This window comes from Pezoporus occidentalis, unplaced genomic scaffold, assembly GCF_034315485.1.
Source record: "Pezoporus occidentalis ecotype Australia unplaced genomic scaffold, CSIRO_AGI_Poc_V1 ctg97, whole genome shotgun sequence".
NCBI classification, from domain to species: Eukaryota; Metazoa; Chordata; class Aves; order Psittaciformes; family Psittacidae; genus Pezoporus; species Pezoporus occidentalis.
Window position 1 is genome coordinate 1,972,140 of NW_026916336.1, and position 15,958 is coordinate 1,988,097.

The window sequence follows — 15,958 nt, forward strand, 5'->3', positions numbered from 1 at the left end:
CTAGCAAAGAGCCCAAGTGTTTATCTGTAGCTTTGTCTCTAGATAGAAAGGCAGTAAGGAGTCCTGGGTGGACTGGCAGGTGTGAGGGAGATAGGAAAAACTAGAACCAGTGAGTAGTGAGGAAGGTGGAGATGGGGCTGTTGGGATCATGAGACCTGAACTGCTGGAGTGCTAGTGTCAGGGTTTGGGGTCTTTTGGTTTTATTCTGTTTGGGGTTTGGTTGGTTGTTTTGGGGGTTCTTTTGGAAGGCAAAGAGTGCTACCTTTGGGGTAAACTGTTGTCTTACATAAAGTCCTTTGAAAAGTCAGTGGTAGATGGTTTTGACTTTAGCCTCTGTGTGCCCTTCGTCTACTGCCTGTACAGGATGGCTGATTTGACAAAGTATTTAAATCAGGTAATGTTTGCGGAATACTCTGAACTCTAGTGAAAATACCCTAGAAAAGTCTGTAAGGAACTACCCTGTTTGAGTAGTACAGGGCTCTGATGCAAGTCCTGCTCATGCATTTTATTTTAAGAGCTGTTAGATAAAGTTTGTAAATAACTTAGCAGAGACCAGGACCAGAGTTTGATACAAAAAGAGAGCTCTCTTTTTGTCTTTCTTCTGTTGAGTATATCTTCTCAAGAGATGTAGTAGTGAGATGGTGTAGTGAGCCAGAAAGCAGTCCTGCTTCCCATTTCTGTCTTCCCCCATGCCTCTACCTGCTGTTGCATGGTTCTGAATCTTTATGCCAACTCTGATACTTTGTGCAAGATAGAAATTATAGGTAGGTTTGTTTTCTGCCAGATTAGTAAATGGAATTGCTCACAGAGGTCAAATGGGTGATACAACCGTTTCTGGACAGAGAGGGTAGGTCTGAGAGCAGAGGGTTTACAGTTTGCAGGGTTGATAGATGGTATCAAACCATTTTGTCTAACTGCACTGTATCTGACTGAGATAGTAGAGCCGCAAGTCAAGTATCCAAGAGACCATTGCCTGCTGCCATGTTTCCTCTGAGCTGGCTCTAGGTAGCATCTGTCTAGTCCTGCCTCTCCTTAATGGCTGAGGTGGGTATTGCTGGGATCCTCAGAAGTGTTCTTAACTCACCGTGCTCTAGAACACTGTCCTGAGGCCAGGCACCTTCATTTTTTTTTTTTGTCAAAATGTCTATATTGCATGCTTAAACAGGTGGCGTGCATATGGCTCTGAGTGGAATTGAGTTTCGTAATCATATAAAGCTGAAGTTGACCTAGCAGCTTCATAATTCTGCCCCTTCAAAATGTTACTTCATAATTCTGTGTAACTTTTCATTCAGCAAATCTAATTATATGATTATGAAGGATCTTGTGTGGGGCAATTGACTCTAAAAAGTGGCTTCTATAACATCAGTGTGACTTCAGCTTTTTCAGGAAATAATCACATTTTCTCAAAATGCATCCAAAATATGATGTAAAACCACTTGTGGGAAATCAGCTTTCATCTCATGTATTACAAATTGTTTTCATCAAATATTTGTATCTGTCAAGCTTGCACACAGTCTGCATTCTTTTCAAACATCAATTATTCATTAATCTAAACCAAATAGTAAAAAAGGTGCTTTTTTTTTTTTTTTCTGCTTGGTAATAATTATTAAAAGAAATGAAAATAGGAAGTGAATCTTAGATCAAAGATGCTAGAGAAAAAAAAACAAAATGTTAAATTGGATGACTTGGGGAGATGCTCATGACGTGGGCACCTTGTAGTCAGGGACAGATACAGTCTCTGCTTGTGTGAAACTGATTTATCTTGAAGTAGACATCTAAAGGCAGGTGAAACAGTCTAGTGGTAGACATTGAGGTTTTTCAGCTTCATTGACTCTAAAACCAATAAAACACCACAATGTTGCTGGAAAAGTTTAACCAGTTTAGGAAGCAGTTGAAGCTGGTGCCCTTCTCAGCTGTGCAGAGTGCATTGAATTGTTGCAGCCAGGCTTTGGGGTACAGCTAAGTCCTGTGATGATCAAATCATACAAGTATTTTGGGACTAAGCCTCCAGCTTTAGGTGCAGGTGAGATTCTATGTTCTGGTGGCTAATGAAGGCAGTCTGACACCTCTTTAGATTTGACACCTCTAACCTTCACATTTTAAACTGGGTCAATTATAGTGAAAAGGAATTTCTTAAGTTTGACTTGGTTTCTTCAGTTGATCCATAGGCTGCTGGTATCAGACTTTTCTGCTGTGGATTTTGTCCAGTTGACTTTGAAACTGTTGATACAAGGTTCTTTTACAGTGAATTTCTCACAGTATTGTATATTTATGTTTTTATCTGTACCCACCTTATGTGTTTTGAAGGTAGGAAGTACTGTGCTAGGAACCTGCTGTAGTGCAAAACACTGGCATTCAGACACAGCAAGCCTTGCCTGCAATTTACTTGTCTTTTCCTAGGTTATCAGTACAAAAACCCCCAGACTTCCAGGATCTTTTGTGACTGGTTAATCTGTGAGTGTCAAGTATGTGGCTGATTTTTGGGGGGGTATTTTTAAGTAGTAGTTACATCTCTTTCATGCATCCATCTTTTAAAGTCCTCTGTAGCTGGTCTGGATGAAGCTGTAGGTACCAGAGGTTCTTCAGACAGCATTTCCTCTGCAGTCTGTAAAAGGAGTAGCAGTCTGTAGCTGGGTTAGAGTTCAGTTAAAGACAAAGTAAGTACACTTGCCACAAATGATTTAAAATGCCCCTTCTGACATGCTGCTATATATGTGCAGAACTCTCAGTACAGTGGAGCCTTGTGGACTCTTCAGGCATTGCCTTCATGTTTAGAAAAAACTTTCACAGTAAGGAAACAAAAATGTATTCCAAAGCTGTTGCACATGGATCTGTGTATCCTTCACTTGGTGGCAATTCCAGTTAAAACATTCCTGCCTGCTTTTTTTTTTTTTTTTTTTTTTTCTCCTATGGCTTCCTTTTCTTATTGTCATCATCATCCTACCACCCTGTTAGGCCATGTTCAGTTGCAGGGCGCACAGCAAAGTGGGCTGATGACATGGTAATAGCCTTGCAATTCTTGGGACTTGTAGCTGTGAAGATACATCTGGGATTAAAGATTTTCAGTTCCCAGGCTGCACAGTTCAGTGACCTGATGGGACCTGAACTATGATACATTCTTGTTCGAATCTTCTTTCGTAAAGAACTGGGCTCCCCAGCCTAGGTTTTGGGACCATGACCTGGTGATTGAGAAACGCAAGGAGAGAAAATCAATGGGGGGGGGGGGGGAGGGCTTGATACAGATTTACAAAGACATCAAAAAAGTATTTTTGTGAATGTCATCTGGGGAGTCTCTGTCTTTTAGTAAATAGCCTATTTAACTACACAAGAGCAAACCTGTGGTAAGAACAACCTTTTGTATTGGCTGTTCCTCTGTCCGCCTGTAATGCAGTAAGTCACATTAGGTGATGCTGCATTTGAATTAACTTTGGGCCTCCTACAGTAAATCAGGAAAAGGACATCAGAGGCACATATTGAACAAAAGCTTTCTGTTACTGAGGCCTAGTGAGACCTTTTCATTTCAAATGCAGTATGTTGGTGAAAGCAAGCCCTACTAGCTAGAAATGGGATGTTGTTCTGTGTTACTAAGCTTAGAAAGTAAACTGGCCATGTAGCTAGAATTTCTCAAGTCAAGTAGAGAAAACAGTTCATGGGACTAAGTGTTTGCTCATTCGGTGGAGTAAGAACTGGATTTAGACCTTTGTTCAGCACCATTGTCATGATAGGGGAGGGAGAACACACTTTTAACAAGTCTAGACAAAGTCTGAGCAAGAGTTTGAAGTCTGTTCGCTCAAAAGTTGTGCAGAGAAAGAGTAGACTATTGTCCACTGAGAAATGCTCTGCCTTTGCCTTGAGGGTTATGGGAAAAGTGAATAATGGTGCATTTTTGGTGTCTGTATGAAACCTTTTTCTTAAGAACTGCTTTAGAATGCCCGAGCTTATTATCCAAGATCATCATTATGTGCTTGCTTGGTGTTAAATAAAATTATCATTTGCCTTTTCCAAGCAAGAAGGAAAAGTTGATGTTTTTTAAAAATTGCAGCCTTTGGTCTGGAGTGGGAACTAATGTTGATCCTCTGCTTCACCACCTTGGAAGCAGGAACCTCAAACTGCTAGCATCATATAGGCACAGGCTTTGGCTGAGATCATGTGGTTTAACTCTAGCTGAGTCTGATACACGTTTACACCTAAACTTTCAACACTGAAGTGCATAAAGTAAGTACTATTGGGGAAGATGGTATATTTAGCCACTTCTGCAGTGCATCTAATTTTAGCACTCTTGGTAGTGGTGGTGGGTGCTTCCTTTCCCATATTACCCCTGGCCTATTACAAGCCAAGGACAGATTGTCTGTCATGTAGCCAGCAGGGAAATAGATTCTGTTGTAGATCATGTTTCTCAATTAAACTATTACAAGAAGGCAGAAGATCCTTGTGGTACTGAAAGATACTTCGAATATCAGTTAAAAAAGGGAGCTTTGGCTTCAGGAGTTGAGATAAAATCTCTAGATGTTGTCCTTGTGAAGAGAGAGAAGACATAGTATGTTGAAGCCACTTGGCATTTTTTGCATGTAAAAATCAAAACCAAGAAAGCAACGTGCTGGTCTTGACGTGGTCTCCTTCTGGAAAGGGCAGCATCTGCTTAGGAGCTGACCAGGATGATGATCAAAGAAAGTTCTCTGCGGAGGGACCCAGACTTGGGAGGGGAGCTAGCTTTCCTTGCGAAGGGCTGTGACTTCGTTCTTCCATCTCGATTCAAGAAGAGGCTGAAGTCATTCCAGCAGGCCCAGGTTTGAACGCTTGGCATTTCTTTTTTTCTTTCCCCCCTTTTTGTATTTTTTTCCTTGGATCAGAGAATCAGACTGTCCCCCCTCTAGGCATGTCTATTTGCAGAAAGCTATTTGCAGCTAGATACCAGCAGGTTTAAAAATAAACCTTCCAGGCTTAGATTGCAGAGTTAAGTGTCTGTAAACAAGGGGAAAAAATTAACAGCAAGGGCAGTGATTGAATAATAAGGAGAGGTAGTGTAAGACACTGAAGTCTTTTCTGTGTTTTTCTAAAACTCTTTGTGTGATTGCTCTGAATGCCTCCTGTTGCATGTGAAACAACCACAACATTCTGTTGTATTTAGTGGGTTATGCTCTCTACTGTACAAATCTGTGCACAGGGCAGCCTACCTGGCTTTGGCGTTTGTGATTTTACCAGCAAGGTGCTTCTTTGTGTTGTTTCCTGTAATCTGTGGGCTGGGGATGAAGGAGATCATAGAATCACTTAGGTTGGAAAAGGCCCTTAAGATCATGGGGATGTAGCCGCAGAACTGGAAACTGCACCACGGCTGTATGTCTTGGTCAACCCCAGCTGCTGTACTCAGTTTCTGGGACAACTGTCAAAAGATTGGGGTATTTTATGCTAGGACACCAAATGGTCATGTAGCCACCCCAGATTTACATTGTGTCCCAATATGCTGGAATCAGCTGATCTTGAGCTTCATCTATGTTTAAGTAATCAGTGACCCAGTAAGGAAGTTAAAAAGTTTAAATTCTGAGTGGTGCAGCTGTTTTCCAAAGAAACAGCTGTTAAAGTTGCTCCGGAGTATATTGTAGTGCTTTTGTTTTCGTGATTCCTGGTGACAGGCTAAAGTACATATGAGGTTAATTTCTGGAACATGTTTTTTTGCTCCCTAGAGGAGAATTGCATGAAGTAATAATGCGGAGTAATAACTTGGGTGTGGACCATGAGCAATTTAGGAGAGACTAACAAGAACCACTCAGCACAGTGAGGTTCACTCTCCAGAGCTGGCCTGATCACCTAAGGACATCATCAGGGAATGGATTGCAGGGGGAGATAAGATCTCCTGGTAGACCAGCTGGAAAACCTGACTAGCCTTCGGTATACAAGCCCTGTGCCTGGGCTGAAGTAGGAGCAGCACCTTCACTGCTAAATGCGTCAAGAATAGCTGCTCTGGGGCTACAGATCCAAGGCAAGTAAGTGAGTTAATGCAGTGGGCAGGCAGCTGAAAAAATAGTGCCTTCCTTTCTCTTACCTTTCTTCCAGTACTTGTTCCCTCTTGCTACTGTGTGTCACCCCCATCTTGCAGTGGGCCCCACAGGCCTTTCTATGAGCTGGCTTAACTCCTAACATGGTAAAATATCATCCAGCAAGTCTGTTTTCCTCCTTTTAGTGGGTTAAATTGGCTCACAGAGGGCAAGCTTGGGATCTGGCATTTAGTACACAGTGGCAGTGTACATTTGTGGTGCAGTGATAGGAGTTCTCCCACTTGGTAGAAGTGAGATGTTAAGTTTTGTGTCTTGTTGGGCTATACCTTATGGTTTGGGTTTATTAGTGTGAAGTGAGCCAAGAGTGGAGGTCATTTGTCTCACTAAGTAAAGAAAAAATGCTAGCAGGAGAAAAGGTAGTAAGGTGGTTGTAGGGAGCAGACAGATGTTTGTGGAACACATAGATGTTGGCCTGAAAGGCAAGGGAGAAGCTTTATTGTAAACCCATGTCTCAAGTACTGTAAATTTCAGGTTTTGTGCTCATCTCTTGCAGGACTATTTATGGAAGGATCAGAGAGCCTCCCATAGTAGTGTTGGTAGGAAGGAAGGTCTCTAATCCAAAATCTCACTTGCAGGAAAACTATTCCTAACACTAGGTCACATTAGCACTGGCTTTCTTCAAGTCTTGAAAACTCCCCAAGGATAGGGGTTCCCCTCACCCCTTTCCAATGACCTCTTGCAGGCTATAGTACCCTCAGTTAAATTCATCCTCCAGCCTAACCCTCCCAAGCTGCAGTTTATAGCTCTCGCCCCTTTTATACCATTTACCATTACTAAGTTTGGCTCCATCATCTCTACCTATACTTCAAATAGCTGTAGGCTGTGGTTATCCTGTCCCTTAGCTTTCATTTTGCCTGCCTAAACAGGCCCAGCCCCTCAGTGTCTCCTGCCGTTTGATACTGACCCTGACTGTCTCATTTGTCTTCTGTAGATCACTGTCTAGTCTCTCCCCATCCTTTCTGAACGCCCAGAACTGGTCACAGTAATGCTGATGCAGCCTCACTAGTGTCAGGCAGAGGAGGTGGTAAATTCCCATGTTCTTCTGGCACTACTTCTAGTGCAGTTTGCCTTATTTATAATTAGCCAGTGCTGCAGGCTCGTGTTCAGCCTAATGCACCTATTTCCCCCACATCTTTTTTCAGCAGAGAGGTTGCTCAGCCAGTGGGTCCCCAGCCTGAGGTGGTGCTTGGGATTGCTGTACTCAGGAGGAGAACTTGTCACCTTTACTAATGGAAGCAGTTGAACAGTTTGTCAAAGTCTCTCTGCCTGAGAGGCCTTTCATCATGGCAGCCTTCCCCTAGAGAAGTGTCATCTGCAAATCAGAACAGATGAGAATTGCAGTGGAGCTTCTGAGAGGAGTAGGGATTTATGCCCACTGTTGTCCTTCTGTCTGAATTAACACTGGTGGTTTTCTCTATGGAATTTTCAGGAAAGCATTTGGAGAGTGGGGTGAAGTATATCAGTTGTGGGAAGGGTAAGTGTAAGATCTATAGGCACGCCTGTCAGGCATGCGAGGCCTGTGTTTGCAAAACTCAACTGGATAAATCCATGAGGAACTTGGTCTAGCCATAGAGTTATCCCTGCGTCCCTTCTCACCTAAATCCTCTTGTGATTGTGTTGCTTAAGTAGAGTTTATTCTCAGTTTTGTTTTGCTACAGTTGAACTTTATTTCTGCAGGAGAGTTTACAATTCACAGTAGAAAACAGTCTATTCAGAAATGCATTTTCTCAGAGCCTCACTTTCTTGGGCTGTTTGGAGCCATTTGCAGATGAAACTTTGCTGTTCTTACTGTCCTTAGAGATGGGTGAGAGAGGCAGCGGATAAATACAATGAAGGGAAAGTGCTTCAGGGAAGGAAAGGAAGAGAAGGTCTCAGGCAATAGATACAAGTCAGCTTTGGAGAACTGATGATCTTTTGAGGATGGCTTATGTCCAGTTACCATCAGACTTCAGCAAGACAGGAACTATTAAAAAAAAAAATGGAAAGAGACATGAAGTCAGCAGTGTGGACTGCGAGAAACCAGGCTGAGTCACTGTCCCATAGAAGAGATGATTACAGAATCCAATTTGGAAGAAAAAAAACCTCAAGAAACTGCTAAATTTATTATCTAGAATCCTGTTGGAGCCTGGGGCCAGGAGGAAGGAGTAGAAAGTATCTGAGCATTTGATGTGATACTGCTTCCTGCTGCAGTTTTCTGCTGGGACTGGCAGAGGCTTATTCTCTGTGCTTTGTGTAGCTACAATGAGGCTGCAGTTCTGTCTGGTTTATTTATAATCCAGATGTCACTGTTTTAGTCTGTCCCTAAATAAATTATATGACTGGCAAAAGGTGTTATATGGTGGATAGAGAGAATTAAGGTAAATTACACTGCACTGTAGGGTAATATTTAAAAATGGGCTTTACTCTCGCCTTCCTATTTGGAAAAAAAAGAAAGCCCATTAGCTTTTCAGAACAAAGCTAAAAGATTATTATAGTATTTGTAGCTTCCATTCTTAGTTGCCCTTTCTGAAAATCCACATCTCTGTTAGAGGAATGTATTTGACTAAGCGAATAGCACTAAGTTTAACTTTTTGCAATGAGAAACTTTTTTTTCCCAAGGAATTGCCACAGAATTACCCCTTGTGTTGCTTTCTTTGTTGCTTGTTGGTTGGTTTTGTTTCCACAAACAGTTGTAATTGACTCCCTGCTGTGTCCAGAGTGGTTGACTTCTGGTTATACCATTTCCAGAATATTCACTTGCAAGATTGTTCTAAGGAATGGGATGCTCAGGAGCTAGCTGCTGCTGGTTTTTTCTTTATGTTGTAGAAAGCTCATTTCTTACATGAGAAGGAAGAAAACAAAGTTCAAAGGTTTTATTTCTATTTCTGAAATAGATTCTTCTGAAAAGAAGCTGTCTACAAGCAACGCTTCCACCTTGTTTGACTTGGACTGAGTAAGAGTTAGTGACTTAGTCTTATTGGGAAGGTCAGCTGCAAACCTGTGTCTGAACTGGCACCCTAGTTTGAAGCTTAGCATCATTCCCTCTATTTCTCCTATAGATATGTGACCTCGCTTGTGTTGTGGATCAGGAAATTAATGTAGATTCTGGACTCCTGACTTGTGGCTTGTGTGAGCTGGCACCGAGTATTGCTGACTTTGGCAGTACCTGGAGGTATCTGCTCAGCCTTTCAGAAGGTGGAGGCCAAAGCAAAGTGGAAGAGTTGTGTTACAGGATGATCAGCTCAAGTCTTGTGCCATATCAGGATGTATGTGGTATGCAGAAGAGGAGGAGAATGGCATAGTGCTGTCATGGTCTCTTGTACCCTAAGGGAGGGGGATATATTGTTCAAGTGAAGAGGTAGTGTCCATGGGGAGAACAATATGTTGGTTTGCTTCCTTTTGGTTTGTGGACCAGTTTGTTAAATTTGAATCACTTCTAGTTCATCACAGCCCTGACAGCTGGGAGTGCATGAGGGCACTGAAGAGAGTAGTGAGCAATAAACCTGTTTCTGAGGACAGACTCATGTTAGGTCCTATTATAGAAGTCAAGAGTCTGCAGTTGGCACCTTATTGTCTGTTCCAGCTTTGCATTGTTTGTATGAATATGGTACTGTAAGAGACCAGCAGGGATTTCCCTTCTGCTGGAATCCAGAAAGTGAAAACTAGTGAGTGCAGTCAGGTCTTGGCTGGAAAAGCCGCTAGCTAGGCAGGGCAGGCGGGGAAGGCAGATTGTAAAAGCAGAAGTGGTGGTGTGAGAGAGTTCTCCAAGTCCTAGCTTGGCTTAGACACCAAGGTCTGATTCATGAACGCACTATTTACCAGTCAGATGAAGACTTCTTGCAAAGGCCTGTCCTTGGGAGCTCTATTCACCCCTTGCTTTGCTTTCCTTTCTGAAGCAGCCATCCATGGGAAGGAGATGGATCTTCATCTACCTCTAATATGCAGCAGTGTCTGCTCTAGGGCCATGTGTTCCCTCTCCAGATACATTCAACGTGTCTGGGTTTTGCTTTTGTTACTATGGGTGTAGAGCAAAAGGAACCCAGGAGAAGTGTTGTCTTGTATTAGACTTGTGAGCTGCTGCTCACAGAGTGAACAACTGCCCCATCTTAACTCCTGCCACCATTTGAGATCACCTACCTGCATTGTCATACTATGAGACAGAGTAACCCGGGCTGATGCTTACCCTGTCCCACAGTTCTCTTCAGCCCTAGTAGTACTTTGAGCCTCAGACCTGGCCTGCTCCAGTGTCACTCAGGATCAGACACAAAGATGTGCAATATGTGAGGGAGTAGGAAAAGTCAAGGAAGATGGGAGGAAGAACAGATGGGCTTGTTCACCAAAGGTTAAGAGCTATACTGAGGGCTATACAGACTATGAGTACTCATCTTGATAGACTCAGAAATCCTGAAGGCTGAAAGTGATCTTCAGCTTTTCCTCTGTTGTTAAGACACAGGAGGACTTCAAGAAACTCAAGCTCCAGGCTAATGTGTTCTGTACAGAGCAGTTACACTATAAAAGTATGCTTTGGGTGGCATGTATGTGTGAGTGTTCCTGCAACTGAAATGGGACAGCATTTGGGAGAAGGAAGACTTCCTCCCCATTTAAAGAAAGATCAGTGAGGCAGCAGAGTGAAGATGGAATCCTTCCATCTCTCATTTCACAGGTCTCTGAAGAATGGGTTATGATATCCTCTAAGCTGCAAGTAAAAACAGCGGTTAGGGACACTTTCACACTCACTTCTTCACTTTCCTAAAAGTAAGCCCATGGTAAATTGAGATAGTCAGTATGTGTTAAGGAAAAACCTCCAAGTTCCTGGAAAATAAGGCAAAGAGTTTAGTCAGTTCATCATATACATTCTTCTGTATTTAGTGAACTTGGACTTGGCTACTTTATCCTAAAACCATTTTGTTTTGAAGCATTTAGAATAAACAAACTGAAAGTTGCAGCTGTGTTTACTTGACTACTCCCTTATTAGCCTCTTATCACATTTGTTGTAATATTAATAACAACTCTTGCATTTGAACCCTTGTGCAACAGACAAGCCTGTCGCCCTTTCCCAAGACAGTGTGTATTCATGGGGGAGTAGGAATTTGTCATCTCTTGGCATTCCAGCATCTGAATTCTCTTATACTGTGACTGCTTTTCTTAGTTTAAGAAGTGTTCTCTCCCTTGTCTGAAAAATTACCTATTTTAGGCTCTCATGATGTACTTAAATACAAATGCCATTTATGAGAATTCTTGATGTATAGCTAGAACTAGAAAGTTGCAGATTCCCATTAGAAAGGGGATCTAGTGGGATCACCACATCAGCCATATGTTTATTACAGACAGGAGAGGAGTGGTAGGCTCATAGAACTAATGAATAAAGAGGAGGTAGGCATAGGAAGAAAGACCACCCTCAAACAGGCACGCAGAAAGCCTACTTTCAGTTCCCTGTTTTCTCCTTGTTTCTCGCCAAACATTGTAGGTGCTGATTCAGTAATACCTTTGGGTGCTTTGCCTGCAAAAGGGTCCTTTTCAACTGGAGTTGAAAACATACCTTTTGCATTTTGCACTAGCTCTGTGTGCTATATCATGTGGGTGCCTAACAGCAAACTGCTGGCTACTCCTGATTCCTGATGTAAAAATTGATTTTCCAGTACTCAGTACCCTGAACAGAATCAGATCTTGGACTGTTAGGCATAGAATAAAAGGCTACATATATTAAATGCACAGAAGCTACATAAAAGCAGATGTGATGTGTCCTAAATTTGCCATGTTTGATATTGTGGAAACATTTTATTTGCTACTTAATATATGCGTTTTTATCCCTGTGCTATAATTTAGTTGTTGTTGGTTTCCAGTATCTTTCCAGTCGCTGGGAGCACAAACTAATTCCTCTTGCTCTGTGTGCCATGCTGTTAAAAAGTGTCTGTTTTTCATTATCTTTTCAGGTTCAAAGTAAACAAGAGAAGAAATCTGGAACTTCACCCCCAGTCTCTTTGAACTCTGCAGTTAGCTCTTGCACTGTTCTGCCTGTGAATAAAGCCACCAGCAGTACCCCTTTGTCCATAAACATTCCACGTTTCTACTTCCCTAAAGGACTTCCAAATGTCTGCACTAATCATGAAGAAACCATTGCCAGGATTGAAGAAGCCTTTACAGAGTTTGAAGACGAGAAAGCAAACATCTGTGAAATGGGGAAAATTGCTAAGGTAACTGTTCTCTAGGGTTTTAATTTTCTGAGAGACAGACTGAAACTAAAGCTAATAAAGTATCTCATAGCTGTTCTCATTTTTGGGGGGGAAGAACCAATATCCTTTTGCTCTGAATCATTTTGTTTAGATTAAGAAAATAGTAAACAAAAAGGAGCTCAATTTGATGTTTGCCACACCTGATGTGTATGCTCTTTCTCGCTTTGATTTGCAAAATGGCTCTTAGATTTCTTGCTAAGTGCAGATGGCATTTTTGTTTTTCTGTTCCTCCATAGTTATGCTCAGTAGATAGTAGAAACTTAGCCTCTTCAGGTAGTGCTAGCTAGCTGCTTTGTGATTAGCTGCCTCACTGATCTGGCCAGGATCTGTGTGTGCTCTTGCAGTGTTGCTTGAGAAGGCCATTTGCAGCCTACAGCCTCCTTGGACGCAGAAGAGAAAAACACTTAGCCCTCAGCCACTGAGATGTGTATACTCAATATCCGTAATTCAGGTGTCAGCAGACTTGGAGTAGCTACAGTCTGCTAATGAGTTCCTGGCTTCAGGGAACAAAATGCAGCACTTGTGTGGGAGCATGATGCAGATGGGTGGTTTTATTTTCCTTTCCTTCATCCATGGTTTTTAGTAATGCTGATCTAAAACTAGCAGTTGTCAGACACACTTCATATGTTCAGTTTGCCCTGAATGCATCTTTGGCACTGTAGATTGAGAAGTAAATGAAGGTTCTGTCAAAGAGGAGCCCTTTTCTTCCAAGAAGGAAGATTTTTCTGAAAGGAGAGACTGGGTTGGTATCTGTTTGTTGGTTTAAGGAATCCGGGGCATTATTTGTAAACTATCTCTGGAAAAAAAACAAACAAGTTCTTTGCTCAAGCAAAAAAAAAAACAAACAAAAACCCAAAACATTTGAAACTGATTTTTATGGCAAGACAGGTAACTGAGTGTGGCCTGTCATGTTCAAACTGAGAAAAGCAGGATGGTGATGTAGAAGAGACCTCTACCTTTCTGTCTGGTCTCTGCATCATCTGTCCCTATATGGATATACTCTGTGCTATTTAGCTATTGTAAGGCTTGTTTCTGTTCAGTGGGATTAGCAATGATGGTACAAGTTTCGAGGCTTTGAAAGAAATGCTACAAAAAAGCCCACTAAAGTAGCAGAAAGTAAATGGGCTGTTCTGGGTATAAGACACCACACCAAAAACTGTGAATTTTCACCTTCAGGCATTTAATCATTAATTGTCTATAATCAGGATTGAAGTTTCCTTGCTGTCAATAAGAAGTCAGCTCATATAGAATGGGTCATCCTTTTCTAAGGCAGGTCAGTGAGGCAGCTGGTATGAGTGCCCTTCTGGAAGGAGGTACCTGTTTTTTTCCACTGTGCCGGGTATCTTGCTGAGCGGTTCAGTCAGAGACGGAGCTTAAGAGCTTGATAGTCTCTGATCCATTTCCTAGCCTCACAGGACATTTTTCTCAGCTACTTAAAAAGGCAGAAAGTTTTTGTTGAATTCTGAACCTTGGCATACAGTAAAGAGCTTTTTGACCAACCTGTGTGCCTTACCACTTCCTTTCCCTTATGTAGAAGGGTCGATGATGAATTTGGTGTGTAAACAAGCAAGCTCCTCTGGTGATTGATATTGTATTCCTCTTTCTTCTGGTGTTTTATTACAGATATGTGGCTGCCCACTCTACTGGAAAGCACCTATGTTCCATGCATCAGGAGGAGAAAGGACAGGATGTGTACCTCTACACTCTTTTGTATCTATGTGGAGAAAGTGAGTATAGCAAATGCAGAGTTCTCTTTCTGGAATAAGAGCAGCCTACCATGAAAGTCTTTCTCGTACCCCTTTCCCCTCGCCCCCTTCTCTTTCCACCAGACTTTTCGTATCACTGTCTGTTCTTTAGAAGAAAATAAATGGCTTAAAAATCTCCATTGGCCTAGTTATTTTATATGCCAGCTGTATGCCTATAGTTGGCATATAAAATATATTAACATGCTCTCTAGAAATAAGTCAGCTATTCTGAGATAGCTGGTAGATGTCAGTGGATTTTGGATATATTTCTCTCAGGCCTTATGTGTGTGCTGCTACATTAATGCAACTGAGTGCTGTTTGGGAATGGGAAGAGGAGGCATGTAATAATGATCTAGGACAGGAAGAAGGAATGTAAAATCAGGAAGCATCATACAGGTGAAAACTCTGGGAGCTTTAATAGTTACTCCTTTCCTCAAGCATGCTGTGTAGTAAATCCTTGGGGTTTGACAGTCACTTCCATATATCTTTGTCAAGGCTTCTTTTTGAAATTGAGAGCTCTGGATATATTGTACTTGAAGTCAGAGCTGTGAGATGGAACAGGCTTACTCTTTTGCCTAACCTTTTTTTTCACTCCAGAACTATTCAGTCTATGTTGTGAAACACCTGAAAAATGTCTACATCTCATGTCTAGAGAGAGTTCTAATTTTTCACTTAATGATTTGCTCTTCAGATTCTTGAAGTAGCCTTTAACCCTGGACTCCCAAAGTATTTCCTGTGATAATATTGTCAAAACAGCTTCTAGTTACCCTGGCAAAATTTCAAAAATGTTTAGGGTGACTGTGATCAGTAAGTTTTCCTTAACATAGCCAACGTTTTTTCCTTCCTTAGGTTCTTCCAATTACTCTAAATTAATCCCTCATGAAACCACATATTTTCACTCCTCTGATTTTCACATCCTTCAGATATTTGCACACTGTGGTCATGCCCCTCTTCTGTATTCTCTTAACCACACCATTCCAAAGACAAGTTTTTCTCACTGTAATTGCTATAATGCAGCATTTTTAAAAGTCAGGTTACTTACTATATTGCTGTGAATCAAAGTAAGAACAGTCTTCAGTAAGAAACTGTTTACCACTGCAATGTTAACATGAAAAAAGCTACACTGGCTGGAAGTACCTTGGTGCTGCTGAAAGATATTGAAGAAAATGGGTGCTGGTAGCCTGAGGTCAATTTTGCATCACTCACAGTGTAGAAGTATGATGTAACGTAGAATTACAGAATGGTTTGGTTTGGAAGGAACCTCAAAAATCATCTAGTTCCAACCCCCCTGCCATGGGCAGGGACACCTTTCAAACATGTAATAAAGCACTTCATAATCAGTCTATAGTTCATTATTGTCCTGCAAAGTACTCCTGTGTGGTTGGAGTAACTTTTTCTCTCTCTTGTAGAATCCTATGTAACTGCCATGATGATGCATCCAGATTTACGTCCCTTTTAGCAAAGCCCAACTGTGACTACCTAGAACAGGAGGACTTCATCCCACTGCTTCAGGTACCTGCAACAGCTTGGCAGTGAAGGGATGGGGAAGCAAGCTGTGTTTATTTTGTAACTACTTCCATTTTCATGCCTTTAAACCTTTACAAAGGAGCTGCAGACCTTTGATTTAACAGCTCCTTGGTGAGGTTTATTTTGGAGTGAAATAGAAATAAGCATTTAAAGTGGACTGTTTTGCAAAAGTACCAACCAACTACATGTCTTGCTGTAGTCACTGAAGATTGTCAAAGCTTTATTTAGTCTCTTAGGATTAATATTTATCAGTATCTGGTAACCAGTCTGAAAATTGACCCATTTCCCTAAGTGGTTATTGGGGAAAATACATGGTGCTGTTGATAGTCAAGCACAACATAAAAGCTTATTAGGAAAGTTGTAAAAGTTGCTTGATAAGACCATTATGATTGAATTTGTGTAGTAAGACTCTCAGTTACAA

General features: G+C 41.6%; 1 protein-coding gene across 6 annotated transcripts in view; it reads left to right on the top strand.

Annotated features, from left to right (window-relative positions):
• The window catches only part of PPP2R3A (protein phosphatase 2 regulatory subunit B''alpha), a 57,750-nt gene that overhangs the window by 15,325 nt on the left and 26,467 nt on the right, over window positions 1–15,958 (top strand). For 5 of the 6 annotated variants that reach the window (XM_062606540.1, XM_062606538.1, XM_062606541.1 and 2 more), the window contains exons 3-5: window positions 11,966–12,226; window positions 13,889–13,992; window positions 15,420–15,522. In XM_062606540.1, coding sequence (XP_062462524.1) covers window positions 11,966–12,226; window positions 13,889–13,992; window positions 15,420–15,522 — 468 coding nt within the window. Of the gene's footprint in view, window positions 1–4,359; window positions 4,788–11,965; window positions 12,227–13,888; window positions 13,993–15,419; window positions 15,523–15,958 lie in introns of those variants that run through there. The other variant, XM_062606544.1, reaches the window with a different exon arrangement.